The following is an 18,317-nucleotide window of genomic DNA, read 5'->3' as shown; positions in this document are numbered from 1 at the left end:
GGTTCCATGTGTGGTCCGACCAAGGCAGAATAGAGGGGTAGCATGACTTCCCTGGATCTAGATACTATACTCCTATTTATGAAGGCCAAAATCCCATTGGCGTTTTTTCTGCCGCATCGCATTGTAGGCTCATGTTTAACTTGTTGTCCACAAGGACTCCAAGGTCTTTTTCGCACACACTGCTGTCAAGCCAGGCATCCCTCATTCTCTATCTTTGCATTTCATTTTTTCTGCCTAAATGGAGTACAGTATCTTGCATTTGTCCCTATTGAACTTCATTTTGTTAGTTTCCTAATTGGTTTCCTAATTGGTTCTATCATAAAGTGTATTAGATTGCAAAAACTTCAATTGTGACATTGAATGTTTGCCTTCTAAATGTATGTGAACTGCCTTGAGCCTCGGGAAAGATGGCGGTCTAAAAATAAAGTATTATTCTTATTATTATTATCCTTCAGCACATTTTGCTCTCGTTTTATAATGAATATTTCATCCAGGCCCCTTCCACACAGCTGAATAAAATCCCTCATTGTCTGCTTTGAACTGGAATATATGGCTGTGTGAACTCAGACATCCCAGTTCAAAGTAGATCTTTTGTGGGATTTTCTGCCTTGATGTTCTGGGTTATATGGCTGTGTAGAACGGCCCTGGGATAATAAGATGCGGCGGGCGTAGAGAGAGAAAAATAAACAGCTTTGAACCTTTATTTGAAACAGTTATTTCCCAGCGTTCTCCGCGGGCTTCTCTGGGAAAAGGCATGGCGGGAACTGTAGTCCTTCCCAATATAGCCGCCTGCATTCTGCGATGCCCGCCACGGCGGCTGGTCAGGCCCGCTAGGGAGCGTTGATTGACGGCTCCGCTCAGCCAGTGTCTGACGAGGCGGCGGCGAAGGCCGGGCTCGCGGGCGTCCTCGCGGGCGTCTCCCTGGCAACCCGGGCGGGCCAAGAGTTCGCCTTGTTTGTTTGGGAGAGGGGCTGCCTGTGCGGCCTTCCAACCCCGCAGGTAAGGAGGCGCCGCCGCCGCCGTTGTTCCTCCGTCTGCCTGCTCTGGGCCTGTTCGGGAGTTGGGCCTGGGACTCTGCAGAACTATGGCGGGCGAGGGAGCGCTGTCGGCAAACATGAGCCTGAAGGGCAGAGGAGAAGGAGGAGGCCGCTGCCTCTGGACCATAAAAAGCCCCCAGTTTCCTAGGCATGCCTGACCTTCCCTTACCTGGAGGCACTCTCCTTGCTCTTAGAGCGAGAGTGCATATACACGCTGGAATTAATGTAGTTTGACATCAATTTTGTAAACTGTTGTCGCTCAAATGCTATGGCAGCTTGGGAGTTGCAGTTTTGCAAGGCCCAGAGCGTTCTCTGCCAAAGTTACAGTTTCCAGGATTCCTAGCATTGAGACTTGTCAGTTAAAGTTGTTTCAATTTGTATGAACAGGCAGTCCCCAAGTTACCAACAAGATAGGTTCTGTGTAACTCCAGCCAAACATATATATCTTTTAGCTTTGGATAGCATAGGGAAGTTAGTTTGGTTGTCTGTGCCACTGTTCAGAAGATTTCACCTCACTTTCTGTCCCTGTGATAACTGGATTTTGAAAAATGTGGCTTGTTGTGGAAACAAGGATTGTGTTGTCAGAGGCTTTCATGGCCAGATTCACTGGGTTGCTGTGAGTTTTCCGGGCTGTATGGCCATGTTCCAGAAGCATTCTCTCCTGATGTTTTGCCCACATCTATGGCAGGCATCCTCAGAGGTTGTGAGGTCTGTTGGAAACTAGGCAAGGGAGGTTTATATATTTGTGGAAGATCCAGGGTGGGAGAAAGGACTCTTGCCTGTGGAGGCAAGTGTGAATGTTGTAATTAATCACCTTGATTAGCATTGAAAAGCCATGTAGCTTTAAGGCCTGGCTGATTCCTGCCTGGGGAATCCTTTGTTTGGAGGTGTTAGCTTGCCCTGATTGTTTCATGCCTGGAATTCCCCTCACAATCGCTGAGGATGCCTGCCATAAATGTAGGTGAAATGTCAAGAGAGAATGCTTCTGGAACATGGCCATACAGCCCGGAAAACTCACAGCAACTCAGAAACAAGGATTGATGAAAAAGCTTAAACTGGTGCACCAACTGCAACCATTCCTGGAAAAATCTGATTTGGCCACCGTGATATATGCCTTGATTACATTCTGTCTGGACTGCTGTAATGCGCTCTACGTGGGGCTGCCTTTGAAAATGGTTCGGAAACTTCAATTTATTCAAAGATCTGGAGCTAGGCTGTAAACAGGAGTGGATATAAGAGAACATACTACCCCGCTGTTGAAACAGCTACTCTTGCTCCCAATCTGTTTCCGGGCCCAATTCAGAGTGCTGGTTGTGACTTTTAAAGCCCTTCATGGTATTGGTACAGATTACCTGAGACATCGGGTTCCTATATATACACTAGGGAAAGCGTTAAGATTTAGTTGGTGTCCTCAAGCATTCAGGACACTCTTCACCTAAAGCAGTGGTTCCCAACCTGTCGTCCCCAAGAACTAATATGTGGTCCGCAGCTCACCATTACTACTACAGATAGTAACACAGCCCAACCAATTTTTTTTCTTGGTGGCTTCGTTTTTAGGCCTATTCCTGGGGTTATTTGGGGTGTGATTCAGTAAATTGTATTGGATAGATCACATCGGGGGAAAGGCATAAATAAATAAATAAATAAATAAAGCCTCAGGAGTTATCTCTCCTGATAACTCTTTCAAGAATGAATTTTCTCTTCCAAGGGGTTGATTTCTCTCACTTTCTGTTATCTCTCTCTCATTCTTAACTAGGAGTCATTTGTAAGTTGGATGTTTGTAACTCTGTGTACATTTAAGATGAACTCTGGGAAACATTTGTATCTGCTTGGATGGAGTCTGGAAGCTGTAAAGCAGTTGGGCTGGAGATGGCAGACTCAGGCTAGTTAATATGCCTGCAGAACTGACTCAGGCTAGTTTTTCACAGCTCAATGTTTTGATATTTTTCAACAGTTGGATCCAGAGAAGTTAGAAACTTTACCTTTCCTACCAGCAGGTTCACCTGCCTCCCAAGGGGTTCTGCGCAGGTTTTCTAGGGACTGTACCCTATTGCTGCCTCCAAAGCAGGGAGCAAAGGGTAAACAATGACTTTGGATTGCCACAATAAAAAACCAGATGTCTTTTGAAGCTCTCTTAGGAATCCACAGTGTTATGTATTGCTTGAGAGTTGCTTGAGAGAAAGAAACTACAGACCTACTTGCAGGTGACATCAAAGGTTGTGTTTGGATAAAAGTCACATATATGAAATAAAAAATGGGTCTTCTTGATTTCCATGTAATGATGTGGGGGTTTTTAAACAAAATAAATGCTCAACTCACATCAAATAAAACATTTTATCTTTCTCCTTAAACTGATGCATAAAAACACATTATCTGTTCTTTTATGCGCATCAGTGGCATGAAAACATGGCTCTAGGGCATGGAGCCTCATGATCTGTTCAAATCATAGATAATATTCATACTAATGGACTGAACCAGAAACTCCACAGATCTTATTTCATTCTGCAGCTGTGTTGCAAAAACCTAGATTCTCTGGATTTTTATAGAATATCCACACACACACACACACACATACACACACAAACTTATGTGGTCAACTAACATAAATCCATGCTGTCCAAGTGTGATCCACAAAGCCATTTTTGTGTCTCCCCAGAAATGTCCTGCGGTTTTTGCCATGTTTGGGAGTGGGGGGGGGGGGGTCATTTTAAGTACAGGAAATTATTTGGAAGTGAGCTCTGATCAGATTATGTTTTGAAAAATAGAGTCTCTCATAGAATCATACAGTTGGAAGAGACCTCAAGGGCCATCCAGTCCAACCCCCTGCCAAGAAGCAGGAAATTGCATTCAAAGCACCTGGGCTTGGAAACTCTTGAAACCAACTGCAAATGGCTAAGGGACTGGCACCAATCCATGGGCATTTGATTAGCAGTGTTCTAAATAAAATTCCTTTAGATATTTAAAGGTAACATTGTCTCATCTCCCAATCACTTCTACTCCAAACTGAACATACCTGGATCCTTAAACATCTTGGTTGCCCTCCTCAGATCACATTCCAACTTTTCAGTGTTCTTCTTCAACATTGTCCAGTATTCTAGCAGAAGTTTGACTAAACTATGTTAGAGTAACAAGACATTGATCCATCCTATAGTGATGCTCTGCATTTTTCCTACGTTAATGCATCTTTCATTTATCCTTGCTGAAAATCATTTGTTAATTGATCTCAGTGTTGGAAAATTCCAGCATTATAGAATAGGATTTCTTGCATGCCCAATCCTTCTATTTATTTTTCTCATCTAAACCACCACATTTAATCTTACTATCCTTTCAAGTGCATAGTCATCAATACTTTCCAAGTAAACCACGTGACCCTGGTCTCTTCTTGGGGTCTTTGTTTATATAAAGTTCCTGCCTTCTCAGTGTTTCCTTTCTTCTGGTCTTTTTAATTTTTCTCTAATTTCCAGCCATATTTTTTCCTCCCCTATCAAAATAGGGTGAGTTAAGAATGAAGACTTTATCTTTTCATTTGTAAAAGCAAAGTTAGTAGAAACTTTTAACTTTGTAACCTACAATTGCCTATCTTTTGGAGAGTAATTACTACATACATCCTCTCTGTTGCTCTCCTCCAATATCTATCCTCCAGATTGCACCACTATTTTATGACCCTGTTCTTTGTGGTTTTTATTCTTATTTCTTTTCTCACCCCAAGTTTTAACTTAGTGTTCACGTGGCCCGCCCTTGTTTTTATTGTTCTTCTGATTTTGCGTTGTAATGCATATTATCATTTATTGTATTGTTCATTGTGTTATGATTTGTTGTTATTTTTATATTCTGTTATATTGTATTGTTCTGGGCATGGCCCCATGTAAGCCGCCCCGAGTCCCCGTTGGGGAGATGGTGGCGGGGTATAAATAATGTTTATTATTATTATTATTATTATTATTATTATCTTATTTGTTTTTGCTATTTTTACCTGAGAGAATGCATCTCTGGGAAGTTCTAGGTTTTCCAGCATGATTCTGTGGTTAAATTCCACTGGAAGCTAACTATAGAATTGCACTGGAGAACTTAGAGAGGTGTTCTTTCTCGAAATCTCTAGCTCCTCCAGTGAACAAGAAGTTAACCATAGAATCACAGTAAGTTATTCCTTGAACGTTGTAATCAAATTTGTAAATAGTCAAATCTGAAAAAGCCAAACCCACAAATGTGGTGGAATAAATAGTATGTTGTAGTTTGCATTTATGTGTTGGATTAGATTTTTTATTAATTTTGACACAATCTAAATTATCTCAAAAGCAATATGCATTCAAGAGAAAGATATATAACTAATACCAAGTGTGATTCTGTCAGAACCCAATCCTGACTGTATGAAAAGAAAAGAAAAACATTCTACAATTACTGATCTAACTAAATAATCCTAGTCACAGATTATATCATTAGATTTTGTACTGTTCAAAATAAATCCATAAACAGTCTTCAGTCTTTCAAAAACATTGTATTTATTTATGTTGCATAGATAGATATAGATTCTCGTGTTTTTTGTGCTGCCACACTTACACTGTATATTGCAAATCGTGTAAAGAAAAATATATATTTAAACTGTTTGAAGGCGATACTTTCCTACTGATAGTGCACCTGGCAAATACCAAGTACTCATGGAAGTCATGTTTTTCTTTTCAGAAACTAACAATTTGTGCTTGTGCTGAGAGATATTTTTGCATATAGATAGCCTGGGTCAATCCCCCATGCCTAATCATTGTATATGTAAACAGTAATTGCAACAACAATTTAAAAAATGAATGGTGAGTATATTTAAATAACCATTTTTTCCCTCTTTTCCCCTCCAGCATCATATGAAACATTTATACTGGATTACATAGACTTCTTGTTCCATCAAATGCCAGGATGCAGAGGCCAGGAGAAAAAGTGAAATGCCGGATGCATATGCAAGGCTCCAGCATAAGAAATGTTGAAGTTGCAAGAGGGAGAGCAGGATATGGGTTTACAATTTCCGGACAAGCTCCCTGTATTCTTAGCTGTGTTTTAAAAGGAAGTCCTGCTGATTTTGTGGGACTTAAAGCAGGAGATAAAATATTGGCAATAAATGATATTAATGTGAAGAAAGCATCCCATGAAGATGTGGTGAAGTTAATAGGCAAATGCTCTGGGGTTTTACACATGGTCATTGCTGAAGGGGTTGGCCACATGGACTTTTGTTCAAGTGATGAAGAAGTTGAATTGTATGATGGAAAAGGGCTGCATAAACCAAAACTTGACTCAAAAGGATTGGGTATAAATAGAGCAGAGAAAGTTGTTGAGGAAATGCAGTCTGGTGGGATTTTCAACATGATATTTGAAAAATCGAATATTTGTGCTGATAATTTGCAGACCTCAATAAGAAAGCAAATACCAGTGAATGAAATAGCAGTGGATAAATTAGAAACAGAATCTGAACATAGAATCAATAACCTGAATTATTTTTATCATGAGGAATTGCCCAAAGCCTTACATAATGATTCAGAATTTAGAAATGGACTGGAAAACCAGGAGTATTTTGGACTAGATGCAAGCATTTTAAATGTGGCCATGGTTGTAGGTTACCTAGGATCAATTGAACTTCCTTATTCAAGTTCAAATCTGGAATATGATAGTTTGCAAGCTATTCGTGGATGTATGCGACGTCTTCGGGCAGAACAAAAAATTCATTTGTTGGTAGTGATGAAGATTATGCATGACTGTATTCAACTCTGTAATAACAAATCTAGTGTGATTGCGGAGTACCCTGCAGAGAAGCTAGCATTTAGTGCTACATGCCCTGATGATAGAAGGTTTTTTGGACTCGTCACTATGCAGACTATTGATGATGCAAGTTTGGCTCAGGAGGAGGAAACTGTTTTGAGAACATCATGTCATGTATTTATGGTGGATCCAGAACTATTTCAACATAAAATTCACCAGGGCATCGCACGACGTTTCAGATTGGAATGCACAGCAGATCCAGACACAAATGGTTGTCTCGAATTTCCAATGTCATCTCTACCTGTCCTTCAGTTTATCTCTGTATTGTACAGGGATATGGGAGAATTCATAGAGGGAGTGCGGGCAAGAGCCTTTTTGGATGGAGACGGAGATGTTCATCAAAATAACAGTATGAGCAGCAATAGTGACAGTGGTATTGGAAATTTTAACCAAGAAGAGAAAAGTAACAGAGTTTTGGTGGTTGATCTAGGAGCTAACTCAAGCAAATATGTTCCTAGTAGCCTGCAGGACAATCCAGTAGATAGAGGTCAAGCGGTTTTGTCCTGGAATGTTGATCATGAACAAGAAGGAAATTCTGCATTTGAAGCAATGTTACAGAATGATAAATCTCAACATCTAAGTAAATTCCTAGCTTCTTCAGCTCACATTGAAGTTCCATTAATTTCTCCCAAAAGCTCAGTTACACCATGCAAGAAGAATTCTGTGGATATTTCCACTCAAAGATATTTGCCAGTTCATGTACTGAAAGATTGGCAGCATGGTTGTGTAAGTGACCAAGAATCATACACAGATTCTACAGATGGCTGGTCGAGTGTTAATTGTGGAACTCTTCCCCCTCCAATGAGTAAAATTCCTGCTGACAGATACAGAGTTAATGGTGGCTTTGGTCAGCCTCATCTAATATCACAAAAGAATAAATTCTCTAAAAAAGAGTTTCATATGCAAAACATGTTTGAATCTCACAGTGGTAGCAAAAAGACCAGAGAAGATAAAAAGGTAAGAATGTTTATATAATATGTGTGTTAGAAAATACTTCAAAATTTTTAAAAAACCGTATTATCTGTATTACGTTAATTTTAAGAAATAACAGTGGGCAAACTTCAAATATCCAGATTCCTTCATTGGGAAAGATGTTACAAGAAAGAGCTGGTGGACTTTTGGAGAAAATTGCAAATGGTCAAGGGATGCTATTTGTATGCTCAGAGTCTTAAGATGAAATGGGGGAAAGGTTTGCAGGCATTTTAATTGCCATGTACAACTGAATATAAAAATATATCCCCAAATCAGCCTAAAAATTTGGGATAACTTATACACAAGTCTTGCAGTGGCACTTCTTCACTACAGTACTTTGCACTACACATCTTGCAGAAGAGCAAAGGGAATCCATGCTTCTTTTAGGATAACCTTTCTCTGGATGGACTCTTTGCTGCCCATCTGCTCAACACTGAGTTGGCCACAGCCAGCATGCATATCACCTTAGTCAAGTGGGCTAACTGCGGACATCTAAGGACAGGCAATTGGGTGAGTGGTGAAGAGGAGCCAGAGAAGGCAGACAAATGATGAAAAACTGGTTGCCTCTCCGGTTGAATATCTCTTGGCATTGCTGTGTTTCTTTACTTATTGCTTCTGTTGTATCCGTTTATGACAGGTAGAGATGTGGCTAGTTTCTTGTCTTATGCCTGCCTTTTCTGGCTCTTCTTCACTGACCACCCACCCACACTTGGTTGTCTGCAACCAGACTGCATGTCTACCTCCTCCTCTTCTCCACCATCGAGGATACCAGAGGGTCTGTCCAGAAAAAGCATACCATAAAGCAGGCACCAACCCCCTCTGCTCTATGCCAAGACAAAATAATGCCAAAGAGCTCCCAGAAAGGCCAGAAGCAGTGCTACAATGGAGAGAATAGTGGGAGTCACAGTTTCTTTCATGTTCTCCTGGAGCTGACTAAGCTTTTGACAACTTAGAGAAGGGGGTGACTCCTTTTTTTGATCAGACTTAATAGTGCACAGGAACCTTTTATCATAAAACAAACCATCCCCTTCTCTACGTAGAGTGGTAAAAGGTTTTTCTACACCTGGATGAACAAATGGTGGTGCCTGTGGTGGTCACAAAGAATGGATGTCCCCTTGAGGCAGTACTGTCATTTACCCTTTTCTGGAGTGGATACTAGTTGCCCCATGCTGAGACCCAAAGTTTTACTTTTGATGTATGCATATCAAAACCCACAATTTGGGCCCAAAAAGCTACTTTTAGCTTACACATGAGGTTGACTTACAAGTTTATAGATAGTAGATTCCAGTGCATGGTTGGGCAGCTGCAGAATGAACAAGGCAGTTTTTCACACACCTATCATCCCTATCTGATGTGCCAGCATTACAGTAGCTGATTTCATAACATTTCTTGTTTTGTTTTTGACCCAATATGAGGAAGGTTCCAATATGAGGAAGGGCTTAGCTCTTGCAGTTATGTGCGGATAGGATGGGGGGATATACTGTTATGTTTTGCAATGTTTAAAGGCATTTTGAAAAGTCTGTTGATTTTTTAAAAGATGAGGCAAAAGGTTTCAGGGAGCTTCAAGCGCTTTTCCCATCCCCACTCTAGTGGTTGTGGTAATGATTTTCGTTTGCATCTTGATCTTCCCTAAGCATTTGTAAAACATGGAAGTTCCTGGAGATTTTCTAGCCTCTCATTGGGTTCAATGTTATTCTTTAGTTGAAATCATTGGATATATAACTTTATTCATATTGTGTATTGTGACTGGTTTGTGTCATAACAATAAAATCTTGAATGCGAGGAAACCCTAGAAGATAGTAAAATAATTCAAAATGACATTGATAAATTTAAAAATTGGGGAGACATTAATAAAATGAAATTCAGTAGAGACTAATTGTGTATTTAGGCTACAAAAACCAAATGAGCGGGTATAGGATGAGCGGGTGAGAAGGGTGGGATATAAATGCTGTAATAAAATAATAAATAAATAATAAATAAACATGGCTCAGGAGTACTAGATGCCAAAATTATTTTGGGATTATTCATTATCATTGGTCGAACATGAGCCAGCAGTGTGACTGTGCAACAAAGAGGTGTTATTTAAGCCTGCATTGCTAGAAGCATTTTTTCCAAGTTAAGAAAAATAATGATCCCACTATATTCTGCACTAGTTGAACTTCACTTGGAGTATTGCGTTCAATTGTGGACACCTCATTTTAAGGCTATAGACAGATTGGAGCACATTTAGAAAAGGACAAAATAGTGCTATAGAGAACAAAACATGAGGGAAGGTTGAAGAAGTTGGGGACGGACGTTCAGCTTGGTGAAGAGAAGATGGCTAACATGATTACACTTTGTTTCCATTGTTCTTTGGTTATGCAGTTATGTCAGAACTTCACCACATTGTATCTATTAAATCCTATGACCTACATTGAGAGTTGTAAAACTGCCACTTCTTAAAGCTAAAATATCTTAAGATACTGTAGGTAAGATACCATTCTCAGTATTTATTAATGCTCAATAATAATAAATTTATTACGAACAACAGATCAGACAAAACAAGTAGAACCGAACAAACAATATCAATAACAAATTTATACAAAAAATAAATATTATCAAATACAGATAATTCCTTTAAATTAATAATGTAATTTTTTGCCAACAAGCGAGCACTGCAGCACAAAAGCTGGCCATTTCAACTGTTACTATTGGATTCTGATTTATGCTCAGATTGGTAGCTTGTCTTCTATTTTAATTTTTCTTCATTTATTAATTAAAATATTTATCTTATATCTTATCTTTTATCAAGGTGACATTCTTTAAAACCAATCTAACAAATTTAAAATAATATTCATATGTTAAAATTAAAAGGGCAGCATCTTGAACAATTGATCAAAAGAGATTAAAATAATTAAAATAATATTAAATAGTTTAAGATAAATTGAAACTATGTTCATGGAAGGGTTTGTTTCAATTATAAATAAATTATATAACATTGAAAAAGCTGCACTTATTTGTAAATATAATATAGATTATCATTTAGTCCCTCAGGCATGCCTTCTAGGCTTGTGCACAGATTCATTTCGACTGTTTGGCTGTGGCTTGTTTGGACAGCAAGGGCTCTTCCACCATGTTTTTTTCAACCTAGATGGACCACATGGCTGTTAGTCGTGGCTACCTTCCTGTCCAGGATCATGCAGCGCACAGAGAGGCAGCCATGTGATTTCACGGGGTTTCCCTGTGAACCCTGCCTTTTGGGCCAATCAGAATAGAAGAAAGCCATGATGTGTCCTTTGCAAGCTGTGTCTATTTAATGGGACGAGGGCCTCCGTTGCTCAGTTGCATCCTGGCTGTAGGAGAGAGGTGCTTCGATTGCTGCGCAGTCAAATTGCCTTGCTGTTCGCCCACAGCTTTAGCTTTTGGCTTGGCTCATTGAATCTAATTTTATTTTTAGGTTTTCCTAGATTCTTTTCTTGATTTTTTTATTTAGGGACTGGGAGCTGGAAAGTACGGGTGGGTAGGTGCGCGGTGTATGGGAACTTGTGTGTGGGTGTGTTTTCCTTTTAGCGTGGCTCTGAGCTTTACTAAAGCGGCCTTTAGCTTCTTCTCTTTCCTCTCTTCCCTCCTCCCTTTCAGAAAGTACTTTTAAAAGACTATTGTTATTAATAACAATTCCAGCAAACAGCAAAGCCCCATTCTCAGAAAACTACCTAGCTATCTAAACTTACCACAAATACTAATTCCTTTCCTTTGCAATCTCATCACGAGTTATCTTTGTTGTTTTATTATATTTCTCTCTGTTCTCTCTGCCTTCTTAATTTCATTTGATAATAATAATCTGGCTGTTGCCTCCTAATAATAATAAAACTATTGACCTTCTGTAGAAGCTTTGCCAAGCCAACAGAACCCATTGTCTCTTTCTAACACCAGCCTCCATCAGGACATAAAAGATTGTTATTGTACTATTCATAAGAATTGTATCAGCAAAAAATACCACCAACCCAAATTCTACCAGCCTTCCTTTAACAATCCTATCCTTTGCAATCTCTTTGCTCTCTTAATTTCATTTAATAATAATAATTTGGATGATGCTGCCTAATAACAGTAAAACTATTCAGCTTTTGTGGAAGCTTTGCCAAGCCAAGAGAACCCGTCATCCCTCTCTAACTCTCACCTTCCTCAGGACATAAAATATTATTGTTATTATTATTTGTACTATTCATAAGAATTGTACCAGCAAAAAACACCACCAACTCAAGTTCTACCAGTTTTCCTCTACCAGTCCTATCATTTGCAATCTCTCTGCCCTTTTAATTTCATTTAATAATAATAATAATTCGGCTGCATCCAGCCACAGCCAGCAGGCTGAGTTCCCATCTTCTTCCATTGTCAACTGCCTGCCTGTCTGACATGAAGTCATCCTTCTCCCCTTGTCCCTGAGCCCCTCCATTGCCCCTTTTGGGGGTTGCCACTGTCTTGCCTTTCTGAATGTGTGAAGCTGATGACCTGCTCTGAACCACTAAAACTTAATATAATATACTCCAAACATATTTCTTCCTAAACAATACATTTTGTTTTTTTTTCCAGTGGATCACACAGAAATGATTTTCTTATGAGGCGACATGCTGCTTGCTTGCAGATGGTGGGCTGCTGGCCTCTTCCACTGTGTTATGAGAACAAGAAATGAAAAAGCTTTGGAAGAAATTGCTTTTGGTTTTTATTAGTAAAGAAAGTGTTAGAGTAAGTTCCGTGTTGTGGAAGTGCATCTTTGACATTTGGCAGGAAGGAATCGTGCCCTGCTGCTGCTCCTGGAAAAGTTACAGAGCGGGGGCAGCAGAGGATACCTTTTTGGGAACTTTAAAAGATGTTATTTGTAGAAAGAAAATAAATTCCTAAAAATCAGGGAATGACCCAAATATTACCAAACTTGGTGGGCTAACAATGGTAGTCTAATCAGGAAATAATCAGTTCATGGATTACTATGGCTATATTATCGTTGAATAGAAAAGTCCATAGCTAGGAGATCATTCTAGGCTGACCTCAAACACTGTAAGCTGTGGAATCTCCAGTGGCAAAAATGCATATAAGAATCTCTCAAATTATACATCTTCAGGGAAAGTACAATCACATCCAGGTCAGTAGTGCTGAGTGTCATCAGGATACTCAAAGCAGCCTAGAAATGGCGTGTTAATTGTAGACATTAAAACTCTATTGATATTTTAAGAAATATAGACTGGCTGTTACATTGATGAATGATATGACTGTAGACAGAGACAGAGATTTGAAGAATGAAATGGAAAAAGAAGAAACAAGTGGTTCATATGGAGAAGTTTCTGGGAAAAAATTGGGGGGGGGGTTAATGAGTGTTGGGGGTTTTTTAGTAAGGGAGAAAAAGGAAGAGATAATGGGTAAAATGCGCAGGAATGTTTTCTATAGAAATATGTTTCCATTTCAGGCTCTGTGTAGATCCTTGAAGAATATTGTTTATTTTTTCAGTCACTTCCGACTCTTCCTGACCTCGTGGACCAACCCACGCCAGAGCTCCCTGTCAGCCCTCGCCACCCCCAGCTCCTTCAGGTCACTTCAAGGATATCATCCATCTATCTTGCCCTTGATCGTCCCTCTGTTTCCTTTCATTTTCCCCAGCATCATTGTACTCTCCAAGCTTTCCTTTTTTCTCATTATGTTTCTACTTTGCCTCTAATAGCCTTCCCTCCAGTGAGCAGTTGGGTGTTATTTCCTGGAGTATGGACTGGTTTAATCATCTTGCGGTCCAAGGCACTCTCAGAATTTTCCTCCAACACCACAGTTCAAAAGCGTCTATCTTCCTTCGCTCAGCCTTCATTATGGTCCAGCTCTTGCATCCATAGGTTACTACAGGGAATACCATTGCTTCAACTATGCGGACCTTCGTTGCCAGTGTGAAGAATATTAGTGGTGTGCAATTAGTGGTGTGCAATTATGGTCCTTTGGCAGGTAACCAAGGGTGAAAGTTTAAGCAGGTACGGGAACTCAGAAAATAGAGTTCCCCCTTCTGGTTGAAGATATAGGCATCACTTTTATCGTGGTCTTTCTTAGCCTTTCTTTTTGTATCTATCTTTTCTTGTAAGTTTTTTGTTTCTTTCCACTGTTAGGGTTACATTTTACATATTTGAAAAAAATAATATCAAATACTTTAAAAGGGAGCTGCCATGGCAACACAGGGAGATGTGCTCTGAAGCATAGCACAGGCTTAGACAATACCAGCTGCTGTCATTTTGGAAAATGGCATTTATAACCTTTTTGAAAAACACCTTTTGGAGATCATAACTTTTTAGAAAAGCATGACCTTTCAGAGAAGAGCCAAAAACCCATTAGAGTAGAATTTTCTCTTGTGGTATACAACCAGATATAATTATGCAATGCAGTGGTTTCAGTTGTTAGACTGGATAACCTATTATCTCTGATATGTTAGGGAAACTGAGATTTACCAGTGCATAAAAACAGCAGAGCTTTAGAAGTGTTTTTCAGTTCCTATATATATATATATATATATATATATATATATATATATATATCCCATAAAACAACTTGTTTTATACCATGCACTCAAGAGACAACAATGAAGTAGACTTTGATAAAATAACATTTGGCTTACTCACAACCTTCATGTGTTCAGTATACACAGGTTCAAAAACTTATTAGTTCAGTTTCAGATATGTTTGAGATAATTCTCTGTGGTATGCAACTGGGACATCTCTTACAACAAAACCAGCTATCAATGTGTCACATAGTCAAAAGGAGAGGGTGTCCCATCTATAACATCTTAGGAACCATAGAGTAAAAGAAGGTGTATACCAGAACATACATATAGGAACAGTAAGCAACAGGATCATTACTCCAGAAGGCTCGAAGAAGGTTGACATTTCCAACAGTCTTGGACTGTATATAGCCTCTGATTGTTCAGTGAGGTTCCAGAATCCAATCCTTAACTGCCAAATAATATGCTTGATTCACAAGCCACTAACCCTGTAAACAGCATTGAATGGAATCTCAGCAAGTGCTCTAGCCCTCCTGCATGGAGTGAGCACATGACCCATATTGCCTGGAACAGAAAGAGTACACTGAAGTCATGCATGGCACAGTAAAGGAGCAATCACCAGAACCACACCCCCATGCCAGAAAATCTCCCAGTGGCCAGCCCAGTTCCTTAGGCTACTCAGCAAGATCACCTGTAACCTGCAACAGCCAAAAGCTGTGAGCATCATGTTGATCCTAGCATATTGTTTACTGCCACCAATTAGCAGACCTTTGGCATTGATCATGAACGGTGTATTCAGCTACGGGAACCTTTCTGACTCCTATATGGATGAAGCAATAGAAGATATGTGGCTGCATTCCATAATCAGAATACATTCAGTAAAGTAAAACCCATGCTTGCACCTTGTGACCCTTACAGCACAGCACTCATACAGAATGAAGTGATCTCTTTTTCCTGGTGTCACATTGCATGGAGGAATCTTGTAATGCAGTAGTTTACAGCCAGGGTCCAAATAGGAATAAATGTACTGAAAAAGATGAATAGTCATACTCTGTTGATGGGGTAGTAGGTATGGCTGCAGCTGCTGAAGGAGACAACCAAGACATTCCTATCTCAGCCTGTATAACCAATATGGTATATTGTTTCTCTGAGACAAGCATGTGCTCCAGTATTAGGAGATAAAAAGAGGACCTAGCCATTGCTCATTATGTGTTGCATTTTGCAGGATATGGCACATTCATGGACACGTGATTCTCAGTGCTACTATTCTATAGGGCTTCACTGTGCTAGCATGAAGTAGATATTCATGCTACATAGAAGTAATGTAGGATTGAAGCCTACATATGTTAAACTAATCTTATGAAATAATTTGGTGTGTTACTCGAATAAGTATTGTTAGAATCAATATAAGAAAAGTGTCCAATCAGGATGGCAGTCCCAGTAAGATAGGACTGCTGTCAAAAACAAACATACTGTTTTGTAGTCCCCATCTGATATGGGAATTAGAACATCCCTATATTTCTATGTCTGTTGGTTTTGTACAAACTTAAGATGCATACCACTGGGCTTGTAGTAATGGAATTTCCTGCCCTTGTGTTCCTACCATACACTGAAAAGGTTTCAGAGCTCTAAAGAAATTACTGAATGGCTTTAATTGAAGAGGATGATATGGAGGGGAGTGATTACCAAAAACCGAGTGCGGTACTTTTTACAAGTATAGCTCTGCTAAATTACTGATTTTCCAGGATCTCCACCTACATCTTAGCTTATTCTATTCAGATGTGACTCCTAACTGTTCCATGTGAGACAGTTTCAGAACAGGAACAAGACAGGCAAATCTGCTTCTGCTAGCTTCGTTGCACCTGCCTAAATCCGAATGCAACCCATTTTGCACTTAAGGAGTTGAAGCAGAGCTTTGGGAACAGACAGTATAATTAGCTAGGGCATGGATAAGTTGTGCTAGACACTGCAGAGGAATGGGTGTATATGAAAACAGGACTGCTATTTTCAGCAGCTAGCACTTGTTCCTTAGAACATGCAGTTCAGTTTCAGAGATTAATTCATAGCAACCCAATATTAGAGTTATTCTAGATGCTGCCAGTTAAAAATAGAACAAACCCTACAATTAAAATGTTACATTAAATTGTATGGCATTAAACGAAATTTCAGCTGTTGCTGATCTTACTTTATAAAAAGTTTTATTTTAAAAAGGACAGTTTTTCAAAAGAGAGCAATTAGATATTGAATTTTGCAGCTTTGCTAACAGTGCTCTTGCATCTCAAGTAATTTTGAACACCAGCCATACATATATATACATATATATATATATATATATATATATATATATATATATATCCTACACGCTTGCTTTCATTCATGTATATACAGCAGACTCTTTAAGTTAATTGGCACCCATGAAAGTAGATAAATGTAGTTTCTGCTTGCTTGAGAGGTACTCTTAAAATAGGCCTAAATAATACTGTACCCCATACTATACCATAAACTTTGTATTGATGATATCAATATTGTAATTTAAAGCAAATAAAGACAAACTTAACTTAATATATATAGTTTAGGTACTCTGCAGGAAAATAAACCCACCATTTTTAAAAACTTGGAAAATGGCCTAGATATGCTGTCAAGTATTTTCTTTGACTTTTGTGTCGCCCGTAGTTTGGATGTCATTTTCCAAGTTTTAGGACTTTCTCATCAACTGACTTTCTTGACCTTGATTAGAATGTATCACTAAGGGTCAGTGGGGCCAGATCTTTAGGCATCAAAATAATTTTAAACCAGAAGTTTAAGTTGTGCATCCAAATCTAAGACTCAACAGAGATTTGATCAATCTCTAACTGTAGAAGTATACCAGGCACACAGTTTGGGAGGCTAAAAATGCATTTTTAAAATTTGCCTGGACAAATTATAAGACCACAGTGGAGCTAAATGCACACACTTGTGCTCCATATAACATTTGTGGTAAGGTCTTAGCATTATAAATGTGGATTGCTAAGAGTTCATGCTGGCCATGCAGTGAAAAAGAATGAGATAAGTGAATTGTAGCTACTCTGCATTTGCTTTCACGTAAGACACTTGGGCTTTCCAGGAACCAGTGGCCTGGAAAATAACTTCCAGATATTTATAGAGTTTAACCTGTTCAATTAGATGCCCATTCACTCACACACACCTTTTATTGGCATACAGCAAGAAAAGCACAACACAGGTATGTACAATAAGAGGAAGTCACAGATAAAAAGAAAACATACTTAAAAGGTGTCCATTCGTTTTCCAGTGGTGTTTATATCTTTTTTGGGTAAAGGCTACCTTTTTGAATTTGTTATAATTTGCCAGCTTCAGGTAAGTTTATTTCATCAGCAGTGCAAATCTTTTTCTCCTACTTTATTCAAAATAATTCTATTGTTAGCTATTTCTTTTTTCTCTGTCTCTTATTAATTTTCTGCCTTCTCTTTCCCTTTGCATCTTTTGGAGACTCTCTCCCCTTGTTGGTGTTAGGAATGATCAAGGGAAGGAAACAGCCCAGGCAAGTTGGGGGGAGTTTCTGTGTCCTTAAAAACTATTCTTTCAGATTTCCTCTTTTTTTGGTTAAATATGCAAGAAGTGTATGTTATTCTGCGTGAATTATTATAAATATTCCAATAAAATAGTTAATTACATAAAGTTTTCAATGTGTGTGAATAATTAAACCAAATGTGCTAAATCACATTATTTAGAACATTAAGAAATTTTCTAGAAAATGTCCCTGTTACACGTTTTCTATATTTTTAGAAGATATAAGCAAAAACCAAGGGATTTCATAAGGTGTTGCTTGTTGTGTGGTTGCCTGACATGCAACATTAGCTGAAAATCCCTCTTTATTACAACTATTTAAAAAGATATGAGATCTTTCCTGTTTTCAGTATGGAAATGCTAGGCAAAACTTTTTCTTAAAGTAAATATACACACATAGTGGTTATGTTCCTGACATTGTGTAGGCAGTACAGATATGTTCT

General features: G+C 38.9%; 1 protein-coding gene across 4 annotated transcripts in view; it reads left to right on the top strand.

The window, feature by feature from the left end:
- Positions 1-800: 800 nt before the first annotated feature.
- Positions 801-18,317, top strand: part of rgs12 (regulator of G protein signaling 12) — a 102,987-nt gene continuing 85,470 nt past the window's right edge. For 2 of the 4 annotated variants that reach the window (XM_062982053.1, XM_062982052.1), the window contains exons 1-2: positions 805-999; positions 5,885-7,793. In XM_062982053.1, coding sequence (XP_062838123.1) covers positions 5,943-7,793 — 1,851 coding nt within the window. In that variant the 5' untranslated portion in view covers positions 805-999; positions 5,885-5,942. Of the gene's footprint in view, positions 1,000-5,884; positions 7,794-18,317 lie in introns of all 4 variants that reach the window. The other 2 variants (XM_062982055.1, XM_062982056.1) reach the window with 2 other exon arrangements.

The sequence above is a fragment of the Anolis carolinensis genome, chromosome 5 (genome assembly GCF_035594765.1).
Source record: "Anolis carolinensis isolate JA03-04 chromosome 5, rAnoCar3.1.pri, whole genome shotgun sequence".
Lineage (NCBI taxonomy): Eukaryota > Metazoa > Chordata > Lepidosauria > Squamata > Dactyloidae > Anolis > Anolis carolinensis.
Note: the sequence above shows the minus strand (reverse complement) of the source record. Positions and strands in the feature narration are given on the sequence as shown.